This window comes from Ammodytes marinus (genome assembly GCF_949987685.1).
Source record: "Ammodytes marinus genome assembly, chromosome: 10".
NCBI classification, from domain to species: domain Eukaryota; kingdom Metazoa; phylum Chordata; class Actinopteri; order Uranoscopiformes; family Ammodytidae; genus Ammodytes; species Ammodytes marinus.
The window spans coordinates 9,189,892-9,212,708 of NC_137214.1; the positions used below are offsets into that span (position 1 = coordinate 9,189,892).

The 22,817-nt window shown below is 40.0% G+C and overlaps 4 protein-coding genes across 6 annotated transcripts in view; all 4 read right to left on the minus strand.

Annotated features, from left to right (window-relative positions):
* Nucleotides 1–427: 427 nt before the first annotated feature.
* On the minus strand, nt 428–3,865 carry hnrnpaba (heterogeneous nuclear ribonucleoprotein A/Ba; the record flags this gene model as incomplete). The annotated part of the gene is given in 11 exon segments (XM_080035353.1): nt 428–762; nt 1,209–1,294; nt 1,407–1,562; nt 1,706–1,811; nt 1,935–2,066; nt 2,164–2,322; nt 2,431–2,599; nt 3,027–3,265; nt 3,271–3,280; nt 3,771–3,775; nt 3,779–3,865. Coding segments are annotated over 10 exon segments (1,134 nt in total). The 3' UTR covers nt 428–762; nt 1,209–1,223.
* Nucleotides 3,866–5,441: 1,576 nt separating this feature from the next.
* Nucleotides 5,442–11,312, minus strand: nme5 (NME/NM23 family member 5; the record flags this gene model as incomplete). The annotated part of the gene is made up of 6 exons (XM_080036012.1): nt 5,442–5,525; nt 5,677–5,795; nt 5,881–5,981; nt 6,661–6,866; nt 10,698–10,829; nt 11,241–11,312. 6 exons carry the CDS (start codon nt 11,310–11,312, stop codon nt 5,442–5,444), a joined length of 714 nt encoding a protein of 237 aa, XP_079892138.1.
* A 378-nt stretch (nt 11,313–11,690) lies between these two features.
* On the minus strand, nt 11,691–15,784 carry rack1 (receptor for activated C kinase 1). The gene is made up of 8 exons (XM_080035355.1): nt 15,579–15,784; nt 14,903–15,074; nt 13,767–13,914; nt 13,120–13,215; nt 12,761–12,871; nt 12,401–12,541; nt 12,041–12,151; nt 11,691–11,803 (listed from the first exon to the last, which is right to left on the minus strand). The coding sequence occupies exons 1-8, from the start codon at nt 15,685–15,687 to the stop codon at nt 11,738–11,740; spliced, it is 954 nt and encodes a 317-aa protein (XP_079891481.1). The 5' UTR covers nt 15,688–15,784; the 3' UTR covers nt 11,691–11,737.
* A 3,915-nt stretch (nt 15,785–19,699) lies between these two features.
* LOC307256410 (uncharacterized protein) overlaps nt 19,700–22,817 on the minus strand; it is a 127,507-nt gene continuing 124,389 nt past the window's right edge. For all 3 annotated transcript variants that reach the window (XM_080035350.1, XM_080035349.1, XM_080035348.1), the window contains one exon: nt 19,700–22,382. In XM_080035350.1, the coding sequence (XP_079891476.1) occupies nt 22,332–22,382 (51 nt within the window). In that variant the 3' untranslated portion in view covers nt 19,700–22,331. The remainder of the gene's footprint in view (nt 22,383–22,817) is intronic.

Consider the following 22,817-nt stretch of genomic DNA (forward strand, 5'->3'; position numbering starts at 1 on the left):
CATTATCTTTACAAATAATAACAAAAAGATCCATGTGTAATATAAACCAAAAGTTTATTTCTACCAATTTGCCCAAGACACTAGAGGAATGAGTTTCCAGTGAGAGAGGGAGTACCCTCGTACATTAACAGGCTTGCGTTCAGTTGAATAACACTAGTAAAGCCACTTAAAATTGCAAACATGATGGGGGAAGAATCTCCTTAAAAGCCAAAAAAAAAAAAAAAAAATGCTGGTTGTCTTCGTCTACTAGACCATCTGCAAACATTCACTTAACACCTTACAATGAACCCTTTGATTAGTTTAAATCCCTTATTTAGCCTCACCCCACATCTGAATTCATGCAACTTTTGCATCCAACAATCAGCACGGGAGAAAATAACTAAAGATCTAGAAACACCAAAAGGAGAGGAAAAAAAAAAAAAAAAAAAAAAAGCAAAGTTGTTTTATTTGTGAGCTTTTAAAGCTCTTGCTCCTGCTCATCTGTAAATCCAGTAGACATGTAAAAATACAACCATACAATACATTAGATTCAAAAAGGTACCAAAAAGTACAGTAAAAATAACACTTCCATCACTGGAAATGTAAATGGACACAAAACAATATAAAATAAAAAGTGGAAAAGTGACATTTGCTTCCCCAGTTCCTCACTTGATCTGTACATATGGAGCATGAGTCCAAATTTCTGCCAACTCCAAAGGAAAAGCCAGAGCCCATGTTCGTTGTGGTCAGACCATGGATCTCTTTTTCTTATTTACTTTAGACCTTAAGAGAAAAACACGGTGCTTAACGTTACTGAGAATAAACCAAATTTGGCATGCAGTTATACATAGACAAACAGGTGCATGAATGAGTTTTGACAGGTCAGTGAATGGACAGACACACTTTGGGGGGGAGGGGAGGGGGCACGACCGCTAGCTAATACACCAAGCAACCTGGTGAAAGGTGATACGGTCCTTATTCCTGTTCTCAACCACCACAAACTCAACCCTTATTGATCAAGTAGTGTTTGTAGAGATGCATCTTAAGATGGCTGACAGGTGGAATGAATCCATCTTTCATGATCACAGACCCCACAACACGGCCTACCCTAACCCCACCACAATGCTTGAATGGATTTAGAGTAGATGGACATCTTTGGGGGGGTCAAAAAGGCACCAATGGTTACAGCTATGTTCTCATACTACCACGGATGATGCAAAAATGCATACCTGCACTACGTGTGATCAGTATGGCTTGTAGCTACTCTGGTGGCCTCCACGTCTTGGAGTTTTCCCATAGCTTGTATTGCCCTGGTCTGGAGGACAAGAGAAAAAGGGACTGAGTTCTTCTGTACAACAAGGAGGACCAAGAAAAATAAAGTTTCTCTCATTGTTTTTTGCTTTTCCCTGGGGGCACTTATCGCTTACTGTAGTCGTAGCCACCCCCATAGCCGTAATAACCAGCAGAGTAGTCATAGTTGCCGTAGCCGCCATATCCGTAGCCTTGCTGTCCGTAGCCGTAGTTCTGGTTGTATCCCGGGTTCCAGTAGTTGTTGTAACCTTGATTCCAGTTCTGTCCCTGGCCTAGAAACAACAGGTGAGGCCTTTGTCACATCTCTCCAGCACACAGGACCCGGGCAGCTACTCCGCACCACTTTCAATCTTCAATAAGTCAAAGTTTCAACTAAATACTTTAAAATGGTACACATGCAAAAAACACTATTTACCTCCACGGCCCCTTCCACGTCCACCGCCTCCACCGCCTCCATATCCCCGGGCTCCATACTGCTGCTGCTGGTAGACCTCTTTGGGTTGGGCTATTTTGATTTCACACTAGGAACACCACAAAAAAGGCACATTACATTGGGGTGTTACCCAAGTCGTATTGCTTGAAATATAGAGGCCGGTACATTGCACCCCAATTTCACAGATATGCAGAATATGTTATGTTACTACCTTGCTTCCACCGACGGTGTGGTATTTCTTCTCCATAACTTTCTTGACCGAAGATTCGTCCTTGTATGTGATGAATACGAAACCCCTCCTCTTCTCCGTCTTTGGATCTTGAGGCAGCTCAATGGTCTCGATCTACACAGGTGGAAGAACAAACTTATATAGTAGACAAATATTACAAGAATGTAATTTCCCCCCAATAAAACTGACAAAATCCAAATGACCACAGTACCTCGCCAAAGGTCCCAAAGTACTCCTGGATGATTTCCTTGGTGGTGTCGGGGTTCAGGCCTCCCACAAAGATTTTCTTGACTGGATCCTTCTTCATAGCCATGGCCTTCTTTGGGTCGATCACTCGGCCATCTAGCCTGTGCTCCTTCTGTTCGAGAACCTAATAAAAAAAATGTTTATTGTTAAATTAAGTAATTTTAAACACATTCAAAATTGCTCATTTTAGCAAGCACACCAATTCCTTTAGCTCCCAAACTTCCCCACTCACCTTGTCTACAGCGACTGCTTCTTTAAAGAGAATAAAGCCGAAGCCTCTTGAGCGGCCTGTCTGCTGGTCCATCTTTATGGTGCAGTCTGTCACCTCACCGAATTTAGAGAAGTAATCCTTGAGATCCTTCTTGCTTGTGTCCCAGCTGAGACCACCAACAAACATTTTCCTATGCACAGAAGGAGGGACATGTTAGGCTTGGCAGTTGGCGACCCAGCTACTCCCAACTTTATATATATGGCTGTGGGGGTGGGGAGTGGGCAAGAGGGGGGTGTAAATGTACACACTGTTCCAGAACATCTGTTGACCCGATGACATCGGGAGGAACGCTACAGTAGCTATGCTGTGGGCTATTTTACTACAACAATTCAATATAATGGAAATCGCTACGATGCGACCTGCAGCCGGCGCATCGTGCCCATATAGTTTCTCATAGGCCCAATACATGTTAGAAATGATCTCTTCGCATGCTCAGGCGCCCATCCCCCCCCCCCTCCGCTATGCATATGGCGCCAACAAAGGCCGGTTGAACAAAGAAACATGGCAACCCGTGAGTGCTTATCGTAAGAGACGGCTTTACTGCATTTTTAACTCACCCGGCATCCTCCTCGCCTTTGCTGGCGTCAATTTGGCCGCCCTCATTGCCGCCGTTTTGTGAATTCTCGTCTGCTTCGGGCCCTTCGCCTTCGCCTTCTCCCTCGCCGCCGTCATTCACGGCGCTCTCGCTCTCCTCGACCGCCTCCTCGGTTTTAATTTGGGCAGCTCCATTAAATTCCTCCTTGACTTCATGGCCGTTTTCCGATGTTTCCATATACTGTTGCTCTGTCTCGGACATTTTGAACTAGTATACCTACGCCAAAAAGGGGAGAAAGGTGTGAAATCACGGCGCTTTTATAGCCCGTCAATGCTGTACATGCCTCGCCATTTACATGGTGCCAATGCATGCATTTCCCACCATTTTGGCCGGCTCAGTCGTGCTCCATACATTCTTAGGAAGCTGCATTTGTTGCTGAATGCGAGCAACTAGTAACACAGTAACGTTAACAGTAAGCAAACCAGTCGCTTATTTACATTTCTGCTGGAGCCAAAGATTAGAAAAAGGCGCAACCATCTGTAACACGCTGATAAACCGAAGTCTGGACTGAACAACTAGAATTCGCAGTTACGTAATGCGCAGGCCCCGCTGCTTCCCACACCGGCGCGAGGCCTACCCTTTTAAGTATTTACACATATTTAAGCTGCATTTATAAGAACAGTCACTTTAAGACTGCAACAATAAGGTACTTACGTGCTAATTTAACGAAAAGAACAAGACTAATGAAGTAGGAAAAACTGCTTACTGGTCTCACAACCGGAGAGCTCTCTTCAAGATGGATTCTCCCACACGACGACAACTCGTGGTTGGTTTTCTAGAACCGGCAGAAAAAAACGACATTTCTGCGGAGAAACGCCCTGATTGGATGGACGCTGCTGCCATTTTAGGCACCGGCCAATCACAAATATTTCTTTTTCTCTTCACAGAAGAAGTTCACGCCCCCAACACACAGGAAGGAACTCCGAGTACCTTTTTCTTCTTTTCTGCCTCAAAGGGAGACGATTTCTACACTCCTCGGCAATTTCCACAAGCAAATTATAATGAACACCTAATGTTGTGTTGAATAATGTTTCATATCCTGATTTTTACATTTGACTGACTTGCACTGCTTTTCACCCGAACTCTGAAGGGGGAAAAGTGGGCAAATGTAACAGTCGTGGAAATGAAAGGACCGATAGGCTATGTGGAACATGTCCACAATGTAGCCTACATGTTTGTATCTCTGTATGGACATTTATGATGGATAACTGCACAGATAGCGCTAATATGTGCACGTGGACATTTATTTTAGTGACAACTTAAAGGGTTAAGAGGAATAGGCTAACTTGGGTTGGACAAAATACAGAAACATAACGATATCACATATAGAACAGGTGAATTATGCAATAAAAGCACATTTTGTTCAAATACTTTTGAATGCAGTTTCTATCTGACTTTTAGAGAGGTGTTGATTAATCTCTGAGTTAATTGGGGAGATGCATTGTAGGATTGTAATGCAATGCAGATAATTTTTCATAAATCCTGTGGATGGAAGGGAAGGTTGACATGTAATTGGCACATTTTTTGTTTCATCAAAGAAAATCCATATATTTCCTGAACTGCATTGGCTGCAGGGACCATAGCCTATCCAATAACACAATGAGTTAGGAACATACCAAGCTACAAACAGTCAAATGGCCTTTTGGGACTGACTTAAACATCCAGCCATGTGTTAATAAGTTAAATAAGTGAGCCTTCCTATTGCAATGGTCAATGAGATTATTTCCATCCCATGCAAACTGCTGTAAAGAAGCCTGAATAATGGTCTATCTATGTCCATTTAAACCACTGAAGTAATCTACTTTTTACATTCACTAACTCATAAGAAACTCAGCATAGGTCTAATAAGGTGATCATATCACATTTGTCCATTTCATGAAGTAACTGTAATGAAATATACAGGATCAGTAGAGCTGAAGTAGAAGGTAAATAGTTTTCAACACATAGGTATACACATTTATACACATCTTGTTGAGCAATTTCCGGAAGAACAATAGAATATGAGTGTTTTGTTCAACATGTTAGACCATACAACTCATCCAGTTTATTTGGTGCAGTCACGATGGGATTGGAGTGCTTCATTAAAAGATTAACACATCTGATATATGGAATTAGATAAGGTCCAGTTGTTTCTGTTTTATTCAGGTTATGGACCAAATTTCACTCTTTAACGGAGTGTTAAAGAAAGAACAAATGTCTAATGAATAATAATAATACATTTTATTTATATAGCATAGACCAACTTTCCTAAAAAAATCAAACAAAACAGATGATTAAAGCTGAAAGGACACTTTATTTCGATGTAGTAATGAATAGATACGATTTGTTAAAAAAATAATGTCTGAAATGTTGTATCAATTCCTTTTTTCCCCCTGTTTTATACTGCTTCTTCCAAAATGGCTCCATCACATATTTGAGGCTCGCTTGGATTGTTTTTGATCAGCCAGTCAGCAAGCCAAATCTATTGAAGTGCAAGATAATAAAGATGAGATATGTATGGGACCAAAGCTGAACACCGGTAAGCAACATGGCAAGAGTAAAGACGATGATGGTTAGAGAACAAATCCAGTGTCCATCTCTATATCTTCAAACGTTGAGCTTTGAATACTTACACAGGGGTTGTGTGGCTTGTTCTTGCAGAGCTCAGTGAGTCCACGCAGCAGAGTTGGGTTCACGTGGCGACTCAGGTATTCTTCGGTTGCTTCTCTCGAGGGAAAGGGCTCTATTACAGCTTTAGAGAGAAAGCAGACCGTAAGTGTACCAATACTACACTTCTATACCAATAACAGTATGTGTGAGTTTGTCTTATTACTTACAGTTTGGGAACATGAATTTGATCTCCCTTTCGGCCGCGTGAAAGGACTCGCTGCCGTGGAGTGCGTTTTTCAGCTCACAGGAGCCATATTTGGCTCTGAGGCTGGAGAATGAAATTACATCACATTCACAAAGAAATCTCTGCCAGAGTTTACATAAGTGCAATACCTTGACCTCTCTACAGTAGATACATCAATAAATCATGACACAAATTCACAAGACATGGTGAACTCTGTGCTGTAGGCCTATGTCAAATTAGTCACATGCTGGAATCCCAGAATCACAATCAATCACATTTGTATGAGCAAAAATCGCATGAAATCTTTTGCATTGTAAGCTAAACACACACTGTCCCAACAACAAATATAACAGAGCACTCCCTGTCGGAATATGCCTGACCAAAGGATTGGTGCCAAGACACCACGGAAAGTATTGTGACATCCTCATGTGGGTGTGCTTACACACTATTGGGACATACTTATATTGTTGTAGGGGGTTTAACGGTCATTCAAAGTGTTTCATAATATACCAAAGGTCTGTTTTATTTTGTATTCCAGCCTTTGTTTCCAAGCAGGCATTTGATGCATTCAAATTAGAAATCACTTAAAACTTCTAGCATGATTTCTTAGGAGAGATCATCACAGCCTGATTTCTGTGAGTGGTCCGCTTTCAATCAGCCTTGCTAGGCAGTGGTGATTCAGTCATAATGCCCGCCCCTGTAAAACATATCATGTAGAAAAAAAACATGGATGGAACAGCAGGTTCTAGGTGTACAGGCTGACCTGTCTGGATGGGTTTCTCTGGCCTTGATGCTGTTGACAGGCCCTATGATGGACTTCCAGTGAGCGATGGCGTTTTGGCGGGCCAGTGTCATGGCAATGACGGGGCCCGAGCTCATGAAGGCAGTCAGGCTGGGAAAGAAGAGCTTTCCATACTGGTCTGCGTAGAAGTCACTGCATTGCTCTGGACTTAGCTGCAGCCTCCGCTTCTGCCACAGGAAGAAAGTATTGGACATGTTACTGAAATTTTTACTGGAATTGTGAGGCCCATATTTTTCTGAATAATGACTTTAATTAGATTTTTACATTTGATTCTGTTATTTTTTGTTACTGACAGGCAAATGTTCCTTCTATCTATCTATCTATCTATCTATCTATCTATCTATCTATCTATCTATCTATCTATCTATCTATCTATCTATCTATCTATCTATCTGTCTATCTATCTATCTATCTATCTATCTATCTATCTATCTATCTATCTATCTATCTACAATTGTATTTGTGCTTTTATTTATTCTGTTTTTATATCTATTCAATTTCTGATTAATTTCTTTATAATAATATCATAATGTTTCTCTGCTAGGTCTGTATGTCTTCTTACTGGAAATAGGCTATGCTTTATGTTTCATTGTAAAGCACTTTGTAACATTGTTAAAAAAGGTGCTATAAAAAAATGAATGTATCTATATAGGGGAGAGTGGCCTAAGTTGTGCAACTTTTCACTCAAAGTGACTTTAAAGTAAGGCCTTGACAGTAAAGTCTCCAACTCAAATATGTACATATATTTCAGGGTGTTGTGCATCCCTGGCAATAAAAACTTTGGATCTGGAATAAACTGTTGAAGAAATATAGCTTTCGGAAAGAAAGTTGTCTTGTTGCACAACTTGCCCCCGGTGTGGTGTAAGTTGTGCGGTTGGAGAGAATACCATGGGGTAAATTGTGCCATTGCTATATCTCATAAACTGTAATGCAAGACAAATCCATTAGACAATCACTTATTTAAGGTGTATTTAAAGTAAATAGTTGACAAAGATTGAAGGACAATTTTCTTAAACAAGGCCTAGCAGATCTAATGGTTTTACCTGCAAAGCTCACAATGACAAAGTCACCATCATCATCTTTCTGGCCATCTGAACTCTTGTCAGTGGTGTCGTTAAGTGGAATGGAGATGTCAGTCTCTTTTGAGCTACTGTAGACAATCACTTTCTTTTGGTGACCAGCGTATACAGCCATGCCACTGGCACAACTCTCAGAAATGTACTTTGCACTAGTTGCTCCGTGCTTGTGGAACCAACTGCCACCTGACAAATGTGATTCCCCCTACATTTCTGCCTTTAAATCAAGGCTCAAAACCCATATGTACACCCTGGTGTTTCCTCCCCATTAACTATCTTACCTCTGCACTACTATCTGTGTTTATGTGGATGTATGGGCTTTACGTCTTTTATTTTGGTTATTGTTATTTTATCTTCATTGTTTACCTACTGAATGCACTATGTACAGCACTTTGGACAGTGCAAACTGTCATAAATGTGCTTTTATAAATACATTTTACTTACTTACTTATAACTCACCTAGGCCCTTTGGCACAAATCACCCCAATCCCAGAAATTTGGATAATAAGCATGATGCAGCAATTTAGGGCTGACATTGTGCTAACTGTATAGACTCAAAATGTAGCATACCAAAGCACTAAAACAAATGTTTTCAAACTTGTCTATAATTGTTCAGACACAATAATCAAAAAACCTTGATCATGGAAATTTTACTTTGAAAGGCAAAACACAGTTTTTTGAGCTTAAATGTTCTTATATCTTATTCCTTGTGTCTCCCTTCTTTACAGGATGAGTCAAATGGATGGCTCTTCTTAAATATGTGGTCACATTTCCAATTTCTTCCACAGTTTTCTAGAAACAAGGGGTGGCACAACTTCCAAAATGCACAACTTAGGCCACTCTCCCCTATCTATCTTTCTATCTATGAATCTAAAAGATTTGATAAAGTCTGATAATCCATCACCAATATAATAATTTTAAACAAAGATCCCTTGCCCTTGATTCAAGATAATTTGACCATACAGGTCCTTCTCATATAATTAGCATATTGTGATAAAGTTGATTATTTTCCATAATGTAATGATAATAATTTAACTTTCATATATTTTAGATTCATTGCACACCAACTGAAATATTTCAGGTCTTTTGTTGTTTTAATACTGATGATTTTGGCATACAGCTCATGAAAACCCCAAATTCCTATCTCAAAAAATTTGCATATCATGAAAAGGTACTCTAAACAAGCTCTTAACCTATCATCTGAATCAACTAATTAACTCTAAACACCTGCAAAAGATTCCTGGGGCTTTTAAAAACTCCCAGCCTGGTTCATTACTCAAAACCGCAATCATGGGTAAGACTGCCGACCTGACTGCTGTCCAGAAGGCCATCATTGACACCCTCAAGCAAGAGGGTAAGACACAGAAATAAATTTCTGAGCGAATAGGCTGTTCCCAGAGTGCTGTATCAAGGCACCTCAGTGGGAAGTCTGTGGGAAGGAAAAGGTGTGGCAGAAAACGCTGCACAACCAGAAGAGGTGACCGGACCCTGAGGAGGATTGTGGAGAAGGGCCGATTCCAGACCTTGGGGGACCTGCGGAAGCAGTGGACTGAGTCTGGAGTAGAAACATCCAGAGCCACCGTGCACAGGCGTGTGCAGGAAATGGGCTACAGGTGCCGCATTCCCCAGGTCAAGCCACTTTTGAACCAGAAACAGCGGCAGAAGCGCCTGACCTGGGCTACAGAGAAGCAGCACTGGACTGTTACTCAGTGGTCCAAAGTACTTTTTTCGGATGAAAGCAAATTTTGCATGTCATTCGGAAATCAAGGTGCCAGAGTCTGGAGGAAGACTGGGGAGAAGGAAATGCTAAAATGCCTGAAGTCCAGTGTCAAGTACCCACAGTCAGTGATGGTCTGGGGTGCCATGTCAGCTGCTGGTGTTGGTCCACTGTGTTTTATCAAAGGCAGGGTCAATGCAGCTAGCTATCAGGAGATTTCAGCACTTCATTCTTCCATCTGCTGAAAAGCTTTATGGAGATGAAGATTCCATTTTTCAACAAGACCTGGCACCTGCTCACAGTGCCAAAACCACTGGTAAATGGTTTACTGACCATGGTATTACTGTGCTCAATTGGCCTGCCAACTCTCCTGACCTGAACCCAATAGAGAATCTGTGGGATATTGTGAAGTGCCACAGGCTGATTGCCTCCATGCCACGCCGCATTGAAGCAGTAATTTCTGCGAAAGGATTCCCGACCAAGTAATGAGTGCATAACTGAACATAATTATTTGAAGGTTGACTTTTCTGTATTAAAAACACTTTTCTTTTATTGGTCGGATGAAATATGCTAATTTTTTGAGATAGGGATTTTTGGTTTTTCTTTACTTTTTTGCCAAAATCATCAATATTAAAACAATAAAAGGCTTGAACTACTTCAGTTGTGTGTAATGAATCTAAAATATATGAAAGTCTAATGTTTATCAGTACATTACAGAAAATATTGAACTTTATCACAATATGCTAATTATATGAGAAGGACCTGTATGTGCTGAGCAAGACATTGTCAGCGCTCTCTGGTGGACAATTTGTATACTGGCGAAATTATTCCTAAAATATCTTTCGAATTAGCCGACTAATAGCCTACGAAATTATTACATTATAATGATAAATTGATAAACCATGCACGCCGACAAAGGCCTGAATAGGCCTATATAGCCTAGTTTTTCCTACTTAAATAGGTCTATCATTTACTTCCGCAACGATAAAATGTAGACTAGGGATGATGTAGCCTATAAAGTGTCTATAAAGCTATAGATACACAATTGTCTAAACATGTGACATGATTATATAGGTGCAACTTAAGGGAAAACGAAATTAAACAAACTATGATCTCAAAAATCATCAGTTGGATATCAGTTTACAGACGTTCAACATGTCACTACTGCGCCCACCACTGTATTCTTCCATGGCATTTCAACCAACCTGAACGATAATGAAGCCCGATTTGAGGATAATGTCCTCGACCTCCTCAGCGCTGTGGATGGCATCTGGTTTGATGAGGGCCAGAGTTCTTTCCACATAAATACGAGGATACGAAGTACAGTTCATCTTCTCCTGTGAGCAACACAAACACTTGTAGCGTGCTGCAGCTAAAAGTTTCGATACTCAGTTCTGTCAAATTAATACTAGGGTAAGGCAGTTGTTACAGTAGTGTTACATTACTCGCTATGTGTAGTTTGTTATATTAAAAAGTAGCTTACATTTTAAGAATTTGCTCGCTTCAAATTTCCATGTAACGTTGATGTCTGTTTGGGTTGCTAGGATACCATGTACCATTGAAAGCCTACGGCAAGCAAAGCAGTTCAATCGATACAATGTACTAGTCAGTTAATGGTCAATCCGTATCCTCTATTCCGTAAATATAGGCCTACTGTACGTCATATATACAGCAGGGGTTGTAGCCGATTCAGTGGTCTATACAATGACCGAATCGGCTACAACCCCCTCTACATATAGTAGTACTACTGTCGAATATTCTTGATGTTGGATACACATCCTCATCTGTCTGCAACTGCTAAGTGCGTTCTTCTTGATCATGCTCACTACTGCAGTTGTTAAGCTCTTTTTAAAGATTTTTGCACACATCTCTTTATAATTGTCTATATATTTTAATTTCCTATTTATATTCTTGGGCATGATTATGCAACAGTTTATTTTTAAGTGTGCACTGTCAGATAACGTCAAAGTACTTGTGTGAAGTTACATGGCAATAAACCCCAATTCTGATCGTAATTCAAACATCTTACATGCAAAAAACATTCAAGTGTTGACAAGTGTGACAAAATTGTTGTCATGCGCCTTTGATTCTTCTTTGAGGTTTGGAATAAACAGTCCCTATTCATGTAATTCCCTGATACGAAATACTGATTTAAAATATATATATTTATATATAGTTTGAAAGCAAGCCCACACGTGTTCTTTTCAAACAGTCTTTTATTCAAAGTCGCTTCCAGGAAATATTCTTATCGAGTTCCAATGGTGACCTGCCACACTCTGATCAGGTTGTCAGTGTAACCAGCAAACAGGGTCTGTAAAGAAAGGAGCGATAGATGAACACTATGTACACAAATTCTCTCAGTTTAAACTAAGGTACTAACATTCAAATAAGTGTTTCTAGTTCCCCTCATATTTGCAGGTATGTCAGCATTAGAAATCAGAATTAAATGTGAATAGGTATAATCACCGGGGGTTGAACACATAAACCAACAATTAATCAAACAAACACATCTGTATAGAAAGGTCCCACAGAGCAGAGTGTGACGTACCTGTCCGTCAGCAGACCATGCCAAGGAAGTACACTGTGGAGGTTCGGCCTTGCTGTTAGTGCTGATCACTTCCTGTCTCAGCTCATCCACAATGATCTTGCCCTCCAGATCCTACATCAGAAAAGAAAACAGAGGCAGTGCAATCAGGGGACACTCGGATGAAGCAAACAATGACAGAAATAATTGCATAAAAAAATTCATATCAGACGACAGACTATCATTGTCTGAGGTCTGAGCTCAGAAACAGCCTCTTTATCATCAAATAATACAGTTGGCATTGGAGTGTTTCATCACCGCCCTATGCACTGGAGCTCTAATGCACCACATGCTGATCATGATATTTAGGATCAAGTCTCTTACCCAGATCTTGATGCTGGGGCCGGTAGCGGCACACAGCCAGTAACGGTTGGGGCTGAAGCAGAGGGCGTTGATGATGTCTCCACTGTCCAGAGTGTAGAGGTGCTTGCCCTCATTCAGGTCCCAGAGCATGGCCTGGCCGTCCTGGACGAGAAACAAGAAAGCAGCTTTTAAAAACAAATCTTCAACATGAACACAGACATTTGCATGCAGGTAAAGCTCAGAAACGGACTTTCCTATCATGCTGATCAAATACAATGATTTACTTTTACCATCACTGCTAAAATCTGCATGTAGGACTTAAACTGGTTATACCAATGAATTGAAAATGGTTAAGGAAAGATAAAATAATAAGTGTCTTACTTTTCCACCAGATGCACACAGGGAGCCATCAGGGGAGACGGTCACTGTGTTCAGGAAGCCAGTGTGGCCAATGTGGTTGGTCTTCAGCTTGCAGTTGGCCAGGTTCCACACCTAGGAGCAAAGGACAGGAGGAGTTCATTACACCTGTAGAAGCACTAAGACAGTCATATAAAGCTACACGGGATATGCCCTCATCAACACAAAAAGTATCAAATTGGACCAGGTAATGACATTCCAGTTTTCATTGGTGCGTTTTAAAGACACAGCTGCAGGTAGGGGAACTCAAATGCAAAAGCCGAGGTTTGTTTTAAAAGATGCTCAACAGCTAAAAAGTGACATTGGATGTATGTTGCACATACCTTGACCATCTTGTCCCAGCCGCAGGAGACGATGATGGGGTTGCTGCTGTTGGGGGAGAAGCGCACGCAAGACACCCACTCAGAATGACCCTCATCCTGCAAAAACAGAAAGGTACATCAATAACTGCAATGAAGAATCGTCATTTATAGAATATAGTGATTTTTTTTGACAGTCATTTGAAATCAGAACATCTCCAATCAGACAAGCAAGGCCAGAAAAACATGGATGTCTGTAAAGGGAGGAGCAGATTTTCTCAATTAAAGTCTTACAGTCAGGTTCAAGTGTTTCTAGTTCCCCTCATATTTGCAGGTATGTCACCATTAGAAATCAGAGTTAAATGTGAATAGGTATAATCACCGGGGATTGAACACTTAAACCAACAATACAGAGACGTGAAGAAAGTTCCAAAAGAGCTAATCTTATAAACTTTAAAGGTTATGTTTCCACTGATGACTGGCTGCGCAGTAGGTCGACATCAATTTGATTTTTTTTGAGAAAACTCTAAAAAATGAAGGCCAGTGTGGGGTTGCAAAGCTTTGACTTGTCACCAAGTAGTCTATGTGGACATTACACTGTACATCAAGCAACTGAATTATTATTCCACAGAGAGAATGAGAGAACACATCAACACGAGGTGGCAGCTCACCTGGATGGTGTACTTGCAGACTCCAAGAGTGTTCCATAGCTTGATGGTCTTGTCTCGGGAGCCAGACACGATCTGCCGGTTATCGGCGGAAAAGGCCACGCTCAAAACGTCCTTGGTGTGTCCAACAAACTCCCGGGTGCTTAGGCCACTGGGGAAACACCACACGAAATAGTTCAAATAATGTTTTAAAAAACGCCAACAAGTAGAAATGAGCAGCGTGTCTAAAATCACTATTGTTACACAGAGTAAGAACTATCCCAAAGGCTAAACACTTCCTGTGTTTACAAAGCGAAAGTTAGCGCTGGAGCAGGTACATGTAAGATGTCTTAAATGTTCGGGTAAAACTATTTAAAAAAAAAATCAGTGTTTGCACGGTCCCCCCAAGTTTACTATGGCTCAGGAAGTTGTGCAGCAAAACGGAGCAGGAATTGGATGCCAGTGAATATTTACATTTACTAGCAAGTAAACTAAGTTGCTTAGTGTACGAGAGAACCATCAAGCTGCTGAAAAGTTACTGGCAACTTAACTTAGACTGGGTTTCTATCAGATTTAACCCTGTGATGTATGGATTAAGTCTTTAAGTAGAACCACTGTATCTCGGCTATTGAGAGTAAAAATTCATTGATATAACATTGACAGTCCGTAACTCACATTGTTGGCATAAGATCGTTTTAATTATGTGGCCCAAGCACTCCAGAGCTATTAAAATACGTTTTAATTCACCAAGTAAACTACTTTACATCTAGTTTGATTGTAAATGGTGATGATCCATTTACCAGTATCAGAAAGACATACTTTAGTTTCATGCACCATTAGAGATCATCCAAAACATCTTTCAACAACAAAAACATTTTCAAGCTCAACTTTAACCCACGTATGACATGGACATCGACACTGTAGTCAAGTTCAACATACAGTCTAACAGGTTACATGCATTTCTAGTTCCCCTCATATTTGCAGGTATGTCATCATTAGACATCAGAATTAAATGTGAATGGGTATAATCACCGGGGGCTGAACACTTCAATCATCTACATGGTCACGCACAAATCTATAATACCATGAGGACACAACTTTCAAACTTTGAGACCCACACATCTGCTCCAGTACTTAAAAGCTCAAGTCCAAATATTTACCTGGTGAGATCCCACAGGCGGAGGGAACCGTCCCAGGCACCGGACAGGGCAAACTGTCCATCTGAGGAGATGACAACATCACTTACAAAGTGAGAGTGGCCCTGCAGGGAACGCTGGGGGATGCCATAGTTGGTCTCATCACGGGTCAGCTTCCACATGATGATTGTCTTGTCTGGAAAAAACAAGAAACGAACAATTTATGAACTCAATGTGCATACTTCATTCAGGAAAGAGCAGACATTTTGAACATTAGCATGCAATAACAGCGCTGAGCAAGTGCATTCCTACGGAGCTGTCAAACATGTAGTCAACAGTCAGCTGGTTCAGACTACTAAAGTTACTTGAGGAAAGATGCCAGGCCTTTAACAACTTTTTTGGTGTGTTATGACACGTGTCACAGTTACAGTGTGGGATTCAAAGGCTGATATCCAGATGACGCCAGATAGGGTTAGCTAGCATGGCTAACCGGTAGCTCTCAGAAAGTTCAAGCATATTCCGACTGTGTACAATACAAAAACACATATATAAAAAGGTTACATGCCTTCTCGGCTGCTTATAGATCTTTCACGTGTCACTCACACAAGCAACGGGGTTTATCTCGCGTAAGAGCAGCGAACCAACTAGCTGACTAATGCTAGGCTAGCCATGTTGGCGGAGCCGGCGGAGGGAGCCTCACCTCGGGACGCCGACAGAATCATGTCGGGATACTGGGGCGTAGTGGCAATCTGGGTGACCCATCCACTGTGGCCCTTAAGGGTCCCCCTCACTGTCATCTGCTCGGTCATTTTGGCGAGGTTTGAGGGTGCCTTTTGCAAGGATGGATTCGGATTTATCAGAGGTCCGAAAAACCTAGGTCCTCATCGCATCTGGGCACGGAGGAAAAGGAAGTTCAGACCCGGATGCTAAAACTAAGAGGGGTTAACGGCCCGCGGAGGATTCTGGGAAATGTGGACTTCATACTTGTAGTGTTGTTGAAAATAAATTCAATAACTTTTACACTTGCTGGAAGTGACATGCTATGAAAATTGACATTTATCAATCACAGGGTCGTGCAGTAAAAGAATACAATAAAATAGAGGTACAAAGGAATACATCATGATACAGATAAAGGTTAAAAAGAAACATGATCAGAATTGGTTTCACGGACAGGTATTACACATGGCCTACAATTACATTTCTTTGGTCTGATGGTGCACACAATGGACATACAATGAACATAAGTACAGAACACAAGTAAAAGGCATCTGAAGGAATATAAATAGAAAATGTATAATACAATATTATGAGAGAATTGTCTGCAATTGTCTAAAAAAAGAAGAGCACCATAGGCTAAATAATATGACAGTAGGCCTATAGCCCACAAATATAATAAAATAAGTGTGACCACTATTTACAATGTATTAAAAACAACAGTGTGTGTGTGTGTGTGTGTGTGTGTGTGTGTGTGTGTATTTTTTTTTAAACTTTTTATTTATCATATTCTGAAGAACCACAAACAAACACAATTCATTAGGCCTATGCATGGAAAGGAAGACATTTGTAGTTGGGTGAAATGGGCAATATGTGGGAGAGGCCAGTGGCCATTTAAAGATCCTGTCAGACATTTAACCCTAACATTTCCCTCTCCTTTTAGATACATTATAAAAATTTGTATCATGATGTAAGAAAAGCATAGTGTGGTCACTTTAGTTAACGCACATATAACCATTAAGTGCATCTGATTGTCTTGTCAGTAATTAATTTAATATAATTAAATACAACTTGTGGTATCCTCACCTGCTAACTAAAGCTACACATATGTTACACTGGTTAAGTACTCTTTCTTTAATATCTATTGTGCAAAAGATAATAATAGCTAGTTATTGCAAAAATAATTTATTATGGGAGGAAAAACCTTCCGTGGAAACAATCCCTGATGTTCAATGATTATAACAAATGTGGCACCAATTTAAAAGTCACATACTGTTACATACAATGTTAAATACACTGAACCACAAATATATCACGCGGATGTTAATGTTTTCATGCCTTTGTTCCAGTGTTCCCTACCACATGGATCAACTGCAACCAATTATGTGAGCTTTTGTCCATGTCTTATATGAAACAATGAGTGCATTCAACTGTAACAATAGTGTACATATGAGAATGATTTGGGAACATGTTTTTGTACATGTTTGATCAAATATGTAAAATTACGAGCATAGGTCCAGGGGGCAACGCATCAATATACAGAATGTGCTTCTTGGAGTCAGATGGTCCAAAGAAACACTGAACCAACTCAACGCCATTTTGTGTGTTGTATTGTATTGTCCAAAGTTAGCTGAATGTAATGATGTAATGGCATGTTCCTTTCATCATCAGCTTTCCACAGTGTCACAGGTAAACTACAACCAGAAAGGTGGCAGGGGTTGGTCAAAACCTGTGGCAGAATGCATTACTTTCCAGCAACGTTTCACTGATGTCTGTATTGTATTTATTTGAATAAAAAGCATTGGTTTATCCTTAAGCCATTGTAATAATGTAGCTGTGTGGCTCTGTGGATGGTGAACGCGGTCCATCATTCAGTCGGTCCAACAAATGTCTAGGCTGAAATATTACAGCAAGTATATGAATGAATTGCCGTGCGATTTCTTACAGACATTCATGATCCATAGAGCATCTGGAATCACCTCCACATCTTATTGATGGATTGCCCTACAATATGGTACAGACATCAATGTCTCCCTTGGGATGAAAAACATTAACTTTGGTGATCCTCTGACCGTATTATGCAGTGATCAGAATTGGTATTTGTTCAGTACTTTGGTTGGTAACCTAATACCTGCACAATAAATGACATTGCCATCGGCCTCCGCTCTTTTTTTGTGTTTAGTGCTAATTGTCCAAACGTTAGCATGCTAACATCCTAATTATTATGTTGTTTCTGGTTATTGTATGTTTATTGTGTGCACCATCAGGACCACAGCAAATTCCTTGTAAGTGAGAACATACCTTGCATTGCAATATGCATTACCTGCTACATATGAATATGGTACTAGCATTGTTGAAAGGAGCAAGTTAGCATAGTAGCTCAAAGCACCACTTTTCCTAATCACAGCCTCAGCTGCTATACTGTATAATAATAACTCATGTCAAGGGCTCACAGACAATTGTTGTCAAGTGTTTTCTAATCTGCTGGTTCAAATGAGCAAGTATCCCATATTTGAAGAGATTATGTAAATCTTATACCATAGTCTGTGTGAATACTCTATTCTGATTGGCTGGAGTACATTCCATGGGTGTGGATTAACTTCTGATGTATGGACACCTATGGAACTGTTTACATTCTGTCCACTGCGTCGCCGGCTCGCCGCTGATTAAACTGTGTTGATAAGGGATTTGGGATTTATAAAGCCTAAAATATCCTGCCGTGCAATAGCCTCTGGACACCACAGGATGGCGCTCGAGTCGTAACACAAGAGCTGTAGTAACGATAGTAGTACAATAAAGTGGCTAAACTTAATGTCCTCTGGTTAAACGTCAATGGTTATCTCGTTAAAAAGGTGAGTAAGACCCCTGTTTAATTTGACAAAAGGTTTGTAACTGAGTTTACATGTGTTTAGCCACCAAAGACCGGCTTCACTGTCTATCTGGACATAGGCTACTGCTGTCAGTCAGTCACTGCCTCACGTAACCTCAGGCTGTAGCCCGTAATACACATGTTCGCCAGTCACATTCTCGTGAAATGCGTTATTTATTTTGGGGGAAATGCTTTGTTAGCTCGGTGGAACTGTTGTTAAACATGTTGGGTGATTACATTTACTGTTTGTACAGCGTGCGCAATGTTTTTTGACTTTGTATATTGCTAGCATAACAGTAGGTCTGTGGCTAACAGCTGCCGCAGTCTCCCGTTGCTCGTATTATCCCCGGTCCGACTTCCCAGTACAATTTGAACGCACCGTTAAAGCCAAATTATGTCGTTGCCAGGTCGTATCCTTGGTTGTTCCTATTGACTGGAGTACTGAACTACGTTTTCATTACATAAGAACCTTATGGGTTCGCAATGGGTATTCCAGTTATTATACGGGGTCTCGGGCGTTGCTGTGGAAACAAGTTGTTATTCGTTCGAAACAAATCTAGTTTCGTTCAAAAAAAAATCTAATTTGATCGCAAAAAGGCATGAAAATATAACTGATTGGTCTAATTATTATTTTTATTAGTAGGTGACTATGGTATAAGCGGGTTAATGCCCTTCGAGGTGTCCAGGTATCAGGGATTAATGGACTTCGTGAAGGCAACTGTCCTCCGCTGCGCGTCGGACAGTTCTCGCCTCCACGGTGTCCATTAACTCCTGATACCTGGACACCTCGTCGGGCATTAACCCTTACATGTAGGAACACTGTCTCTCACTGTCAATCATAAAGTAGCCTATATTGCTTTCTCTTCTAACATATTTCATATATGGATTCCCATTCAATGTAACAGAGCATTTAACAAGTACTGCGGTTCCTTCCATCATGGTGTGTTGGCCTCTTTGTGTAGGCTACATATTGTATGAATAAAATAAATGTTTATCTTACAGGATAACATTTTCATTGTTTTACTTTTTATGTACGAGTGCCATATGTTTATTATTGAGTCATAGGCCTATTACTTTGCCATTATTTGATTTATCCGCCCAAATTAATTTCCATAACAAAATTAAATGTTACTTTATTGACATACCTGTGTGTACATTTGTGCATGCAGTATGAGGCAGAGTCAGTAGAATATTTTTTTATCAATTATAAATGAATGAAACAGACACTTCCCCCCACATGAGTATGATTTAATAGACAAAACACCATGACACTGGAGAGTTTACTTCAGTCTACATGTTAAGTTGTCCAGATTTCACTTTATGCATTTTTTTTAGACAATTACAAAAATAGCTTCATTCTTTAACAACCAAATACACACAAAAAACATTCTCACAAAGTCAAACTAATACTGTGATATATGACTTGCTCAAACACCAAACTGTATTCAGATTTCGTGCCATTTACTGACCCCATTTAAGCCTTTTAAACCGAAACTGATAGAATCTGCAAAAGAAATAAACACATATGATAATGTTAAGTTACAGATAACCATCAGCCCCCAGTTAAATAATGACAACTGTTTTACATTTTTCTTTTGATATCATTTCTCACTCAGCATATGATTTGTTTTATTTTAGCTTAATGATCTGCAACTTATAAACAGGTTTTTGTTTTATAGAAAATGTTAGAATACCTTTCACTTCATAAATGAGTTGTGTAGTATTGCTTTAATATGCGATGCAATAATCTATTTTTTTTATAAAACGGTAAATTGTTTTGCGTGATGCCAGAAATGTAACAGTTTTTACAAATAAAGCTGATAAGAGGTTTTTGTGACACATTGTCATTTTAGACCTAAACAGGAACTAAGATATGTAGTCTATACTGTGACTATATGCAACATAACATGAGCCAGTTTATAAGTCAGATAGTGTATATTGTTACTTACAGAGAGGAAGTCAGCATTACCAATGTGTGTTTTGTGAACCAACACCATTTTTACCCTTTCAACAAATCCCCTAATTACGAAATAGTAAATTCCATTTTCTCCATTTGTGTTCCTCTGTAAATTTCAAGATCTCGTCTAAAACTTACTTTAAAATCAACGTCAAAGAACGCTAATACTGATCTGGTTTGAAATTCAGGAATTGGATTTGGAATTACAAACGTTATTTGTAATTGGATGGTTATTGAAGAAAATAAACCAATACAACGTTTAAACATTCTGTCATTTGTGTCTGGCCATAAACCCGGACAGGTCTTCTGAATGAACAACTATGATTGAATAATTGAATATTATTCATATTGTATAAAAGTGCAACAAATACCAATGTAGAATTATACAGATGTCCACTAGGGAACTTCAACCTCCATTTCCTATCCATCTGTGTGTATTTCTGTCCATATCAACACAACCACATACAAAAAAATCCACGTCATCTCTGTCCTGTTTACATGCAGCCAAATATTAAAAAAATCAGTAAACCCAAGAACCATTTAGGCTTTCCTATGTTCAACAATTCTTTAAACAGTGATGCATGTGTGTGTGTGTGTGTGTGTGTGTGTGTGTGTATGTGTGTATGTGTGTGAGTTCTGCCTGTGTGTGTGTGTTTGTGTGTGTGTGTGTGTCTGTGTGTGTGGTGTAGGCAGAGTATAGCTCTCAATGGGTAAATGAAAAGTATTTGAGCACCAAGAAATGACTCCATCTGAGGAAAAATGCATTACAAAGACCAAAACAGACCAATAAGAGTCATCTGATAGAACGACTAAATTCCGTATTGTGATAATTGAAAGAAAGCACACACACACATAATGCAAAAATAACTGACAGTTATAAACCATTGCACTGAGGTGTAATGCTGAATAAAAATGAATAATTACTCCCAAATAATAATCGTTGTGATTCAAATTTTCGTTAGTCCTTCAGTCCAAATGACACATTTTGATTCAAAAATATCAAACAAACAACACACATTAAAGTCAGCAGCAAGAACTCAACACTGTTGTCCAGGGAAACTGGCAACAGCAATTAAGCATGTCTTCATCAGTGATTAAAAAGGATAATGATCAGTCAAAAAGAATCAGTTACACAAAAGAATATTTGATTGGCAATCATTTGTCAAGGCGACTGAAACACTGGTTGATCATGAATACTGTACAAGGTTCCTTCAAATCTTGGCCTGGATGTTTCGACGTCTATATATTCCACAGACATTGCAATGCACAGGAATGCAAAATGTATCCGGACAAAAAAAAATAGGTAAGAATAAAACAGAAGCAAAACAACACACGAGACAGCACTGTCAAAAGTGTAAGCCATTTAAAAAAAAAGGTACAATTTTACTGACTTTTTCTGCGTGGCCTGTTTAAATGGAAAGACTATTAAAGACTGCTCATTGCGAATGAAAATGAATCTACCTTAGTTTTGAGGTTTCGATTGAGGGACCACAAGTCATACAAGCTGTCTGGATGCTAAACAAAACTTTGCCTTGTTATGATCATGCTTTTATAATGAGTGAAAACCTTTACAAAAAAAAGAGCCATACGATAAGAGATCACCACAACATGTTCACAATGTATCCGTGCACTAAATCCTTCCTTATGTGCCAGTGACGTCGGTGACTCCCAAATGACTTCGACTGGTTATCAAACTGTTGTTGCATCTTCATCATTTCTTCCCAGGTGAGTGTAGAAAAGCAGTGTTCTCCATCGCCCCCTCCTCGAGACTTTCCATAACGGAGGATCTGAGTGTTCAGTATATGACACCGAGGCATTTACGTAGGCTTCCTTCATAAAGGCCAATCTGCCCCTTGTGTGCTCTCTGCCTGTCTGTCTGTGTGTCCTTTCTCCACCAGGCCCAGCGCCGAGCTTCACGGCTGAGAGAGACGCTTGCGTTTGAGCTTCTGCCTCGTCATTTCCTCCTTTTAGAAACCGAGAGAGAGAGAGAGAGGAGAAGAGACTATACTGATCCGCCACCTCCCAATAGATCCATCTGTCCATCCGTTCAAGCATCTTTCCAATACTAGGGACTATGTGAGTGCACACACCGTCAAATCCACACAGCGTTCGTGATTAAAAATCAGGCAGCAAGTCAGACTTTGTTAGTAAGGCAGCTATAGACTGTGAAAAGGCACTCCGACACAGTCATCTGGACTGTCCTTCAAATTAAGAGTCCCACTGCCGGTCCAGTTCCTTCTCTCCAAAGCCACGACTGCATCCACAAAAAAAAAATACTGAATCTCTAGAGTTCTTAAAAAAAGTTTTCATAATACTGTTGACTCAAAAAAGGTCCTTGATTAAAAAAAAATCTCAATATATTATATAAAATGTTTTATGGAAAAAGGAAAAAATAAAAA